This window comes from Danio rerio, chromosome 12 (genome assembly GCF_049306965.1).
Source record: "Danio rerio strain Tuebingen ecotype United States chromosome 12, GRCz12tu, whole genome shotgun sequence".
NCBI lineage: Eukaryota > Metazoa > Chordata > Actinopteri > Cypriniformes > Danionidae > Danio > Danio rerio.
The window spans coordinates 16940740-16954884 of record NC_133187.1 but is presented as its reverse complement, the minus strand read 5'-3'; the positions used below and the strand labels follow the sequence as shown (position 1 = coordinate 16954884).

Genomic DNA, 14145 nt, shown 5'->3' with positions numbered 1-14145 from the left:
TCAGCCAGATCTTGCCTGTCAATATGTGCATCCCTTTTTTCAGGTGTGGACAGAGCCTGTCAGTCTCCTACTTGGATGATGTGGTTCTTCTTCACTGTATCTATGCATACTTGTTTTACAGGTTCAGTACTGTTTATATTAAAGATCTTGATGAAAATTGAGACGATTGATGACAATTATAAACGCAGCTTTGTTTTCATAATAGATAGTTAAGCTGGAGGCGAGGCAGTGTTGCAGTAGGTAGTGCTGTCGCCTCACAGCAAGAAGGTCGCTGGGTTGGTGGTTCGAACCTTCGGCTCAGTTGTTGTTTCTGTGAGGAGTTTGCATGTTCTCCCTGCCTTTGCGTGGAGTTCCTCTGGGTGCTCCGGTTTCCCCCACAGTCCAAAGACATGCTGTACAGGTGAATTGGGTAGGCTAAATTGTCTGTAGTGTATGAATGTGTGTGGATGTTTCCCAGAGATGGGTTGTGGCTGGAAGGGCATCCACTGCATAAAAACTTGCTGGATGAGTTAGCGGTTCATTCCGCTGTGGCGACCCCGGAATAATAAAGGGACTAAGCCGACAAGAAAATGAATGAATGAATGAATAGTTAAGTTGCAGTCACACTAGAGATGTGCGCGAAAATCTGTTGTACGTCACTGCGAAAAGGGGCGGGATAAAACAAGATGATTAGACATTTTAAAAAGCGAGTGTTTGGTGTGAGCGAGTGCTCACACAGTCATGTGATGCGATTTTGCAGGTCAGAGTTCACCAAGCTTGGACTTTCCAACTCAGTGATTTTCGAAACTTGATGTACGACCTTGCGTTTCTGGTATCACGCATTCATGTGCATATGAATGGAAGTCTATGGGGAGAAAAACCCAGTGTGACCAGAGCTTCATGCAGAACAGAAATAACGAAAATAGCATCTAAAGCATTCAAACAAAAATAAAAGACTCAGCAATGGATGAGCACGGGGAGTTTATATGGTGAGTGTAATTAGTGTATATGATTTTCAGCTGTGTGTGTCTTCGTAGAGTCCTGTTGTTAAGAGCTGTATCGGGGTTGATTGGTCCAATGCATAATGAAAATAGTCTGGGAGGATGAGACGTGATGCTTCTCAATATCCTTTCTTTTTAGTTTTCTGATTTTATTTCTGACTTACTAGTTATAACTGCTAAAATACTAATTGTAGGACATTTTCAACATCCACATAGATTACGCTAACAATAAATTAGGACTCACATTTACAGATTTACTATCATGTAAGATAATTTAGATTTTTTTAATCTCTTGATCTGAAAATGTAAAATTGAGTGGAATTTATTACAAAAACAGATGCCATGCAATATAACAATAAACTATCTAGTCTGAGCAGCAGATCTGCTATGAAGCAAGTTGTTTCAGTTACTCATCACGGCCAAATCTCTGCCCTCTTTCACTTCTTTAAACAAATCTCAGATCTCTGACATTCCACACAGAATCTTCATCCTCTTCATTTTGGTTTATCATGTGAATCTACAGCTTTAACTTTGGTAACAATGTTAACTTTGTTTGGCGTCATTTTTAATGTCTCTGTGTGATTGGTAAATGGTTTCAATTTTGTAGTAGTCCATTGTATTATAATTACTGACTGTTGATTTGAGTTTGGGAAAATGTTGTGCAAAATGTCTGTCAATTTTAGTTTTTAGGTTTACATATGATCAGACCGAACTCCTGGTGAAGATTTTATTATCTTCAAGGTTTTATTATCATCTTGGTTCTTTGTTCTGAGTTGAGTATTTAAGGTATATGTGCAAAACTGTCATTGGGATTTTGTAGCCAAGATATCCCTGTTGCAGTGTCTGAGTGAGGCAAAATTCCAATTCTACCCCTTAGCCCTTCCCCCTTGTTTTACACGTTCACGCCAAGGGGTAGGGGTGTGTCAATTCTTTTTAGCTTGAAGGCGTAGGACTAAGGTTAAGGGGTGAATAGCCCTTTGAACGAAGATTTTTCAGGACCACACTCGAAACCAAGGGGTAAGCCAACGGCAGTATTGCTGAACCCGGAGATAAGGAGATCCACAAATTAGTATCTTTTGTCTTTTTAACGAATTTTCACATTCAAAACAAACACATTTTTTAATACATTTATAACAGCATTTGTGTTTTATCGTTGTGCTTTTTTTTTTAAAAAGCTAAAAAAAATAAAAAAAACTCAAAATGCTGCGATCTGTAATCCATAATCATAACTCCTCTACAGCAGTCCCACAACATTCTGTGGCACACTCAAATACCCTGTCAGTAATGTCTAGTGGCTGAGAATGGTCTTATTACAGTGTCTGCTATAATGTTAATGTTTTTTTCATGTGTTTACATAGATGAATATAGCCACTGTGTTAAACACACAGTACAGTTACAATCTTATTGCCCCATTAGATCGTTATGATAACAAAATGTATGCCTTCAGTGATTCTTGAAGATAAATACCAAAAAATAGCACAACTGGAATAACTATTGCAGTCGCGATCTGTGATCTCATATGAAGCATGAGATCTTGATGACATGATGATGTGCGCAGGTGTAAAGTACCAGGAGCTAGTTTAAGAATGAAAATGGCAGGGCTTGCTGTGGGTCTATTGAGGAGGAATCTGGAGGGTTCGCTGGCAAGACACTTGTTAAAGTGTTTCAAATGTTGGGTATCACTGTAGAGCCAAAGAGTAAGGCTATTACAGTAGGTATGCAACTGAAGCCCCACAGGTGGTGCCGCTCACACTAGGTGACTGTGGGTCATGAAGATGGAACCGTTGCTCAACAATGCTGGAAAACAGACCAGGGTCTAATCAATGTTGTCTAGATTGCTTGAGTATGGGTGAAGATGTATTTTTAACCTACGTTGATTTACAGTGGGGGAAATAAGTATTCAACACATCACCATTTTTCTCAGAAAACAAATTTCTAAAGGTGCTGTTGACTTGAAATTTTCACCGGACATTGATAACAACCAAAGAAATTCATATATGCAAAGAAAACAAATCTATTTAGTTTAAAAATTAAGGTACATGTAATAAAATGAAATGACAGAAAAATATAATGAACACACTAAAAAAGGGAAGTGTAGAAAGGCAGTTAAAGCCCAGACAGCAGCTAAAAGCTCTCAATAGTTATTCAGTAACCCCATGCTCTTTGTCATTGTAAATTTATATTAGCTGTTTTTTTTTAACTATATGACTTGGATGACTGCCAAATGTTGAAGTTCTTCTAGATTTATATTTTTATTATGTCTCAATTTCTTCATGTGTTTCCAGAAAGACTGGAGGAATAAATCGTCATGTGGAGCACTGGCTACTGTTAGACTCCTTGTGCATTAAAATCACCATGAAAGGAAAGTTGTTGTTTTTTTTTTCATACTTTTTTTCTTAATCTTTTTTCCACATATCATGATGTACATCCAATTGAAACTGTCCTAAAATTAGAAATGAACAAAGATTAAAAAGCCCTTATCATAAATGAAATAGGGTCATATTTTGGTTGTAAGGGTCTCCAACAACAGTCAAATATGCATGCAATGTCAAAAAACACTTTCATGACTTTTAATATGCATTTACTTTTAGCTAATTATCCAAGTGACTTCCTTATAAATCGTTCAGCGCTTCATTTGTTCTTAAACCCCTCTGTAACCAGGGGAATGCGACAACAGAGGTGAGGATCTACATGCAGGTTTATTAGTAAGGTCAGGCAAGCAGTCATCAATATAGGAGCAAACAGATGTATGAGGGCAATCCAGAGTCGGAGTCAAATTAACAGGCAGATGGTCACAAGGCAGGCAGTAAACAGGATGAAACAAATAAGCGAGGTAAAGGATCAAAAACACGGCAAAGGCAGACAAAGGAAATGCTTTGTAGTGTCACTTTAGCAGATAACAAGACAAGTATTTATAGTCCCTGAATCAGTCCTAGAGCAGCTTCAGCTATGCGAGTGTAATCAGTGGAGACTTGGAGCAGTTGTGTGTGTGGCATGACTGAATATGTAATCCATTTACAAGCAGATTTGTAGTTTTATGTGTGTGAATGTTTACCAGCGAACTCTAGTGGTTGTAGATCGCTGGTGATCATGTCACCCTCCTTAGCACAAAGCTAATCTGCGCAGTTTGGACTGATGACAGCCTGTTGCAATTGGTCGACAGCATTCAGCACGAGACAGAATGAAATGCCAAGCACGGCTTATCAAAAATACAGAAGTAGTCAGAGTACATAGTGTATGTTAGGGGTGCTTGATTATGAGAAAAATCATAATCACGATTATTTTGGTCATAGTTGTAATTACCATTATTCAAAACGATTACAAAACGATTACAGTCAAAATTATTCACCTCCCTGTGATTTTTTTTTTATAAATAAATATTTCTCAAATTATGTGTGACAGTGGAATTTTTCACAGTATTTCCTATAATATTTTTTTCTTCTGGAGAAAGGCTTATTTGTTTTATTTAGGCTAGAATAAAAGCAGGTTTAAATAATATTTTGAAACCTATTTTAATTGCTCAATATTATTAGCTGTAATACTGTCACTTTAAGAATAGTGCGGCTCTGATATGGTTTCTCTTTCATATGTCTTTTGATTCTCAACTTGTTTATTACACACATGAGGGTTAATGTGAATTATCACTAAACATGCACTCTGACACAAAAGTGCATGTATTTGACCATTAAAGTGCTCGCATTAAGATGGCATTACATGTGTTTGCTCTGCTCGTCTCCAAGGCTAAGCGCGCACACACAAAACAGCATGCGCTCTTTCGCGTGTTTAAAAACATGAATGATTGGAATGTACATCTATGAATGATGCGCATCCCATGCTGCAAACATTACATAACAGTACGTGCTTTTAGTCATTTTTACGTGGAACTAGGCTTTGCAGAGCAACACATGTGTACAACTGGAAAGAGGATGGTATATGATGGAATAATCGTTTCTCTTGATTAATGTTTTTTCATAATCGTTAGAAGCCAAATTCGCAATCGAAACCGGATTTTTAAATAATTGCACAGCCCTAGTGTAGTGTGAGCATATCTGCCAACACTCCTGTTTTTTCCCGGGAGTCTTCGTTATTTCAGACCCATCTCCAGCCACCAACGCATTTGTTATTTATCCCGGAAAACTCCCGTAATTTCAACCCAGCATTTTGGTACGGTCAATGGAATTCAACTGTGCTCGCCAACATTGGTATAGGATCTGATCGCAGCGGCTGACCGAAACACGCTTCATAGTAGTTACTAAAACCATGGGACACAGTACCTGATTCTCAGGGCTGGCGCGTTCATAGAGGCGACCTAGTGGGCCGCCATAGCAAGGACAACGTCCACGAATCTGAATATTCTATATTGAGAATATAAACCCACATAGCAAATGTTTTCTGGCTCAGCTCCAGGCCACACAATTACTTTTCCCTCGGCCCAAGTACTGCAAAGAATGACGGCGCTGAAGTGGCCCATAACTGGATTAAAGACAAGGGCCACACATGGGCCCGAATATCAGCCAATTTATCACCCTTAACTGGCCCTGAACTGGGCCAAAACAGGTTCATTATTGGTACCGATTCTCAGCAATAAGTTAACCATATTAACACCACCTTTTAACCAGAAACCCCAAAACTGAGCCATAACCCAGCCCGATACCTTAACCATGTGAAAAAATAAATCACAATAAGTCTCAATTCTCAAAATGTGTATATGTAACAATAATGCATAAGCCATAGAAAAATATTAAGGCTAGAATTGTTTACATAACTGTGTGATAGTTGCCTAAACTACATCAGTTAAAACTTAATGAATTTAAATGAACAGCACAGAAATCAAAATAAATTACACTACCTGACAAAAGTTTGGGGTCAATTTATTATTATTATTTTTAATTAATTTCATTTAATAATTTAAATAAAATTATTCCGTTCATCAAGGATGGCATTTATTTAATTTATTTATTACTTTTTGTATGTAGTTTCAAATTAAATGATTACTCCAGTCATTATTGCTTTTATTATTCATTCATTCATTTTCTTTTTGGCTTAGTCCCTTTATTAATTTGGGGTCGCCACAGCGGAATGAACCGCCAACTTATCCAGCATATGTTTTACGCAGTAAATGCCTCCCCAGCAGCAACTTATTGCTGGGAAATGCTTTTATTATTATTATCATTATTAATATAAATAATAATAGGTGATGCAGTGGCACAGTAGGTTGTGTTGTTGCCTCACAGCAAGAAGGTCGCTGGTTTGAGCCTCCCCTGGGTCAGTTGGCATTTCTGTGTGGAGTTTGCATGTTCTCCCTGCCTTCGCGTGGATTTCCTCTGGGTGCTCCAGTTTCCCCCACAGTCCAAAGACATGTGGTACAGGTGAATTGGGTAGGCTAAATTGTCCGTAGTGTATGAGTGTGTGTTTGAATGTGTGTGGATGCTTCCCAGAGATGGGTTGCGGCTGGAAGGGCATCCGCTGTGTAAAAACTTGCTGGATAAGTTATATAAAACAGCCGTAAATGTAAGCCCAACTGGAGATCCTGCTCACTTCAGAATTGTATGCCACTTATAATAAATATAATAAATATATTTATGTCTGTGGTCATAATGTGAGAAAATGTTGAAAAGTTCAAGGGGTATGAGTACTTTTGTATATTGCCACTGTATATAGCTCAAGTTGAAAGAAAAGTTTTTTTAAACTTCGAGGCACAATCACCTCACAACAAGAAGGTGACTGGTTCAAGCCTCAGCTGGGTCAGTTGGCATTTCAGTGTGGAGTTTGCATGTTCTCCCCGTTTTTGCGTGGGTTTTCACCGGGTGCTCTGGTTTACCCCACAGTCCAAAGACATGCGGTTCAGGTGAATGAATAAACTAAATTGGCCATAGTGTATGTTGGTGGCCTCACAGCAAGATGGTCTCTGGTTTGAGCCTCGGCTGGGTCAGTTGGCATTTCTGTGTGGAGTTTGCATGCTCTCCCCGTGTTCGCATGGGTTTCTTCCGGGTGCTCTAGTTTTCCCCACAGTCATGAAGTATAGGTGAATTGGGTAAGCTAAATTGTCCATAGTGTAGGTGTGTGAATCTATGTTTCCCAGTGATGGGTTGCAGCTGGAAGGCCATTCATTCATTCATTCATTTCTTGTCAGCTTAGTTCCTTTATTAATCCGGTGTTGCCACAGCGGAATGAACCGCCAACTTATCCAGCAAGTTTTTACACAGCGGATACCCTTCCAGCCGCAACCCATCTCTAGGAAACATACACACACACTACGGACAATTTAGCCTACCCAATTCACCTGTACCACATGTCTTTGGACTGTGGGGGAAACCGGAGCACCCGGAGGAAACCCACACGAACTCAGGGAGAAAATGCAAACTCCACACAGAAACGCCAACTGAGCCGAGGATCGAACCAGCGACCTTCATGCTGTAAGGCGAACGTGCTACCCACTGCGTCGCCTCTGGCAGGCCATCTGCTGCGTAAAATATTTGCTGGATAAGTTTGAGGTTCATTACGCTGTGGCGACCCCAGATTAATAAAGGGACTAAGTCAAAAAGAAAATAAACGAATAAATGTATGTGAGTGTGTGCAAGAGTGTGTGGGTGTTTCCCAGTGTTGGGTTGTGGCTGGAAGGGCATCCGCTGCATAAAACATATGCTGAATAAGTTGGTGGTTCATTCCACTGTGGCGACCCCTGATTAAGAAAGGTACTAAGCCGAAAAGAAAATTAATGAATGTTTGACATGGTGTTTTCTTTTTCCGCTTCTTGTGAAGTATTTAAGGATATAGCTTGGTTTAATGAATTATACCTTAACCTTTGACTGTATTTTCCCTTATCTCTAACTGCCCCACCAAGAAAAAAAAATTTGGATTTAACTTTTTTTTTTTTTTTTTGTAGCAGTGCATCAAAATTATGTTTGTTTGTTTGATTATTTTGTAAACCAACAATGCTGTGTAGTTTAAACCATTATTTAAAACAGTCATTCTTTAAATGGCTTTAACAGTAATTTTTTAAAGCAGTCAAAACATGGTCAACCATTTGGTAGACCAGGCCACAGCATGTTTTACATTTCCCAGTCAGCAAAAACGGTGACTGAAATCGACTGTAAAGCACACGAAAGACACTAAAACTGCTGTTAATAGTATTGACTGTTTTTAAAATTGTTATAGTAACTTAAAGGAGAACATTTTGTATGACATTTTGAATAAAAAAAATGAACATAAACATAAATAAACAACATTTAGCGACATTTTGTACAGAGCTTAACTACTTTACAAGGAAAATTGTTGCCAACACTGGTCTTTCTTGTTCAACACATTATTGAGTGACTTGCTCATTAGAACTCCATGCAACTAAGAAGTGTCTCTACCTAATGTCCGTTGCTTCCTAAGCATGTGAGGTTTTACTTTACTTTGAAACGTTCGTTCATTCATTCATTCACTACATTCATGCCTGCATAGTCTTTACACACAAAAGACTTATTGTAGAGTTAAGTAAAGTGTTATTGTTTAAATTTACGTTGAACGGCATGTCATGAATCATGATGAAACATTCTGTGAAATCCAAATTGTAGCGTACTACAAAGACAAACACAAATTGTGCAGAACAGTGGGTTGTAATGATCCTCATATGATATACAGTAGCTTTGGCATATTGGTATTGATAATCATTTATGTACATAATGTGCTTTTACTCATTGTGACATAACTGATTAAGTGTGGCTAAATTAAAAACATTGTAGCAGGTTGATAATGTTTATTCATAATTCCTTTTCTTGGGCTTAGTTTCTTATATATCAGGGGTCGCCAAAGCAGAATGAATCACCAACTATTCTGGCATATGTTTTTTGCAGTGGATGCCCTTCCAGCAGCAACCCAGTACTAGGAAACAACCATACACTATCATTCACACACACACACACACACACACACACACACACACACACACACACACATTCATACGCTACAGCCAATTTAGGTCATCCCAAATCACCTATAGCACGTCTTTGGACTGTGGGGGGAAACCGGAGCACCCAGAAGAAACCCACGTGAACACAGGGAGAACATGCAAACTTTACCCAAAAATGTCAACTGATCCAGCTGGGACTCAAACCAGCTACCTTCTTGATGTGAGGTGACACTGCTAACCACTGAGCGACCATGTCGCCAGGTTGATGACAGTTTAACATTATTATTATAATAAATATGCAGCAACAAAGATCCGATCAATTACAAATAAAAAATGAAAACCTGACTGCTTACATGTATGTGTTATAATGGGTCGTGTGTGTGTGTGTGTTTGCGTCTCAGAGGGACCTGAGAAAAGAGATGTGCGAGAGGGACAAAGAGGCCAGTGTAAGTAGAGCACTGCTGCCTGGAAGTGAATACGCTAAAAATACTGTATCTCTAAGGAGGACAGAAATACACACATTGGTTGTGTGTCATCAAAAAGAGGAAGGAATTAAGCGGTAACACAAAATACTAGCCAAGCTGATGTTTGAGATAGCTCTTTATATTCAAATGCACATTTATTTCATGTAACTTATCTTTTGATACTTTTCTAAATGTTGGTTTAAAAAAACTCCCACCCTTAGCCAACAGAGGGTGCACCCTTGATTAACCCCATGTTGCATGACCCAAAATGTTTACAGATCTTTCCTAGTTTTCTGACTGACATCTGTTACTCATAAAATTGATGTGTGCTTGGGAGGGGGATGCTTCTCTGTATTCTCTAGGGGCAAAGTCAGCTATCAGGCAAACCCCAACATTTAGCACATGGGTTCATTTTCTCTGATTCATTAAGCTCCTTAGAATAAGAAATAATTAAATATACACACTAAAGCCAAACACAGACCTCCAGCCTACACAAACAATCAAATCAGGCATGTACAAAGACAAGATAAGCACCAAGATATTCTTTTTTTATTCAAACCCTGGTAGCCCTCCACCACTGTGCATATCTTTTTTTTTTTTTTTTTTTTTTTTTTTACAATTTAGGTAATCTGCTTAGTGGGAGGGTAATTCAGTATTTCAGATAAAAGAGACATTTAATGTTCAGACTGATGTCAAATCTGTTCTGGATGAAAGCAATTTTTAGTATCTCCATTATTGGACACATGCAAGAACATGTTAGATGACATGCAATGTGCAATGCTGGGAGCTTCCAGATCAGGTTCAAAAACCCCTACACAAGTTATACATACATAAAGACAGCTAAGTGGACCTCACATAAATCCGTTTTTATTTGAAACAATTTTATTAAACCTAATTCATATTTTTTACCGCTTATTTTCCTTTTTGGACAGACACAAACACACGCACACACACACACACACACACACACACTTTTAAGTTTGTGGTAACTTGTTAGAATTTTTCTAAATGTCAAGTTTATCATTTACCCCCACAATGTAGTCAAAACCTGACCCACAAGTACACTACTGCTCAAAATGCAAAGACTTGTCCTTGAAGATTACACAACCCTCATTGTTTTATATATATATATATATATATATATATATATATATATATATATATATATATATATATATATATATATATATATAAATTAACAAACATGATTTGGTATCTGCATACATTTACTTGCCATTAAATAGTTGCTATTATCGGTTTAAATGTTTATGATGGTCATGATGTTAAAGCCAATGCATATGCCTAAATATTTGTGTTTTCTGGAGTATTTCTTACCTTTCTGCTCCTGAGCCCAAATTCCAGGCAGCTCTGCCTGTGAGAGACAAATCAACAGCACAGCACACAGACCCATGTCCAATTTAAATCCTTTTGCTTCCCACTCTCCTTCACACGCTTCTCTCCTTTGCTGTCTTCTCAGTCCTCCTTCCACCTCTCTCTGATATTACTCTGGGTATTTCATATGCATGTGTTCCATAGACTCATCCTCCTCCTTTTCTGCCCTCATTTTCCCCTCCCTCTTTTCTTCCATTCCATCTGGCTATTTATGTGTCTTCTAATTTTTGTCAACCTTTTCTTACTTTCCCTGTCTTTACACTCTCTAGATAAATTGTACAATACTGCATGCATTGTTATATCTAAAATAGTGGTATGATAGAAAGATTAGCACATTGGAAACAACCTCTATTGCCATAATTGCACTACATGGAAAACACATTTCACATGTTCAACTTTGCATCTAATCTGAATAGACATATAGTAAGCATATTTCAGTGTGCTGTTTTAGTAGAAGGCCTCAAGCTTGGAATATGTCCCGAACCCAAAGAACTCCCCCTTCCTTTTAATATGGTTTAATAGGTTGAAGTGTGAGGAGATTTTGGTTGGAGGAAGGATGCCTAAAAATGTTCCTAAAGTAGAGGTGAGTGGGCTGGATATGTGTACATGTGATATGCTGGTTAATGTGATTAGCTGAATGATTTGTTATAATTTTGGTGAAACCAAGTGCTGCAAAATGCACCATTAGGCTATACATTCCATTTAGGAAAACAGGAGGTAGACTGAAGCATGATGACAGGTATTAAAAGAGACTTTAGCACCATCCGAAAGGTACTGTGACTCTGCTGCACTGGAGCTGAAAACAAAGTACAATTTGGTGCCTTGGTAGATTAGGAGAAGATTAATTTAAAATATTTTTAAATTGGATACATTTCAGACTTTCTTAGCAGTAGTACAGAACTTAAGCATTTCTCTTAGTGTTATTGGACCTTAGTGTTGCATTTGATACTATTGACCATAAAATTCTCTCTGAAAGGCTTGACAATTATGTTGGTATTACTTAAGATAGTTAGGATCACCTCCACACACAGCTTGGGCTCTTGATCTCAACTTCTTGCTGTTGTGGACTTGCTTATAGCTCTGCAATTTAGTCACCATGCATCAGAGTTTTTTCCCTGTGAATAAGAGGGCTTCTTAGAGTCTTAAGGAGGGGTGCTGGAAGGTGCTTAGACTGAGGACTCTGTTGTTCTACTGGTGGAATTTAACTCCCCCGTGGGTAATGACATGACACCTGGAGAGGCTTGATTGGGAGGAACGGCCTCCTTGATCTGAATCCAAGTGGAGTTGTTATTGGAATTCTGTGCTAATCACAGTTTGTCCATAACAAACACCATGTTCAAGCATAAGGGTGTCCATCAGTGCACATGGCACAAGGACACTCTAGGATGGAGGATGATTGTTAACTTTGTAGTTGTATCATCTGATATCTGACCATATGTCTTGGACACTCGGGTAAAGAGAGGGACAGAGTTGTCAACCGATCACCACCTGGTGGTAAGTTAGATCCACTGGCAGAAAGGAAAGCTGGACAGACCTGGCAGGCCCAAACATATTGTGACGGTCCTCTGGAAACATCTGGCTGAACCACAAGTCAGAGGGATTTTCAACTCTCACCTTCAGAAGAGCTTTAACCAGATCCCGAGGGAGGCTGAAAACATTAAGACAGAGTGGTTCATGTTCTCCAACTCCATTGTTGACGCGACCATGAGAAGCTATGGCCATAAGGGGTGTGGTGCCTGTCTAGGTGGCAATCCACAAACCTGGTGGTAGACACTGGAAATAAGGGATGCCGTCAGGCCAATTGGCTTGTAGGACTCCTGAGGCAGCTGATGGGTACCAACATACCAAAAATTCCTAGGAAGAGTTTGGTGAGACCATGGAGGAAGACTACTGGTTGGCATCAAAGAGATTCTGGCAAACCGTCTGGCACATCAGGATGGGAGAGCAGTTTCACACTGACACGAACAAGGACAAAAGGACAAGATCTCTGAGTCAAGCAGCCGAAATGAGTTTATTTAACAGGGTGGCAAGGTGCACCCTTATATATAAGGTGAGAAACTCTGTCACCCAAGAAGAGCTCGGAGTAGAGCTGCTCCTCCACATTGAGAAAAGTCAACTAAGGTGGCTCAGGCATCTGTTTTAGATGCCTTCTGGACGCCTACCTATGGAGGTGTTCCAGGCATGTGTCACCGGTAGGAGGCCTTAGGGGAAGGTTCAGGACACGCTGGAGGGACTATGTCTCTTGGCTGCGAAGACCTCGGGATCCACCTGGAGGAGCTGGAGGAAGTGTCTGGGAAGAAGAAAGTCTGGGGATCTCTCCTGAGAAAGCTCTATTTTTTTTTAAAAAGGGGATGTTTTTACAGTTCTTTGGAAAGTAACAGCGGCTTTGTTAGACTTAGTGATCCTTGTTATTTTTGTAATTTTATGTTACATTTGTCCTACACTAAAGAAAATATAAAAATGAAAACTTCATATGACCTTTGCTGAGGACTTTTAGTTTTCTGTCGAAGCACTGAATACACCACAAGCTGGGGCAGAAGAAGAGAACAAAACTGATAATGAAGTAAATAAAATAAAATAAATAAAATAAAATAAAATAAAATACTGATAACATAAATGACAGGAAAATAAATGATCAAGAGCACAATTACAAATAAAATTACAATAAAAAACTAATACAATAAAAATATTAATAAAACCAATTCTTAATATAATATTTCTATAATAAATGAAAGTTCTTTATAGCCTTAAATTTTTAATAGACTGAATTTTTATATTTTACTGATGACAACAAGTAAAATGGTTCATTGTTGGCGTACTTGCATTTATGAATATAAAATTTTGCTATCTGTGGTCTTTTTTGTGTTCATAAAAGCTGAAAACAATATGATTAAGGGTAAATCCATTGATGGAATTGTATGTTTGGAAGATTATTTTTCTTTAAAAAAAAAAAATAAAACATCAGCCCAGCATTTTTTAACATGTCCAGAATAACTGGGTTTTAAGAAGACTACTGCAATCTATGTGACCTAAAATATTTAACTGTGTAGTATTTATATAATATAAAAAAACTTATTTGACTTTGTCACATCCGTATCCTTTTAATGTATTGATAATTGTTGTTTATTTCAAGAGTTCACACTTAGCTGATGATTGATAGTAATCAAGGCTAGTAATCAAGTCTAGGCAGTGGCGTGGGAGGGGCTGGGAGTGACTCCTGCTGGATTCGAGACTCTAGGGGGCTCCTGCGGGAGCCAGAGCCGGGGTGGGCTGGGATTCCGTGGGAGTCAGGAAGAGTTTTTGGGCGGTGTTGACTCCGGCGGAAAAGGGGTGTGGGTTAGAGGAGAGGGGGTAGGAACTCCTGTGGAGTTGAAGCTAAGGGGACTCCGTGGGAGTCTGAACTAAGGGAGTG

The 14145-nt window shown here is 38.8% G+C and overlaps 1 protein-coding gene across 2 annotated transcripts in view; it reads right to left on the bottom strand.

The window, feature by feature from the left end:
• plxdc1 (plexin domain containing 1) overlaps positions 1-10838 on the bottom strand; it is a 98041-nt gene extending 87203 nt beyond the window's left edge. Inside the window, exon 1 of one of the 2 annotated variants that reach the window (XM_005156124.6) lies at positions 10677-10838. In XM_005156124.6, coding sequence (XP_005156181.1) covers positions 10677-10752 — 76 coding nt within the window. In that variant the 5' untranslated portion in view covers positions 10753-10838. 2 annotated transcript variants of the gene reach the window in all.
• Positions 10839-14145: the final 3307 nt, after the last annotated feature.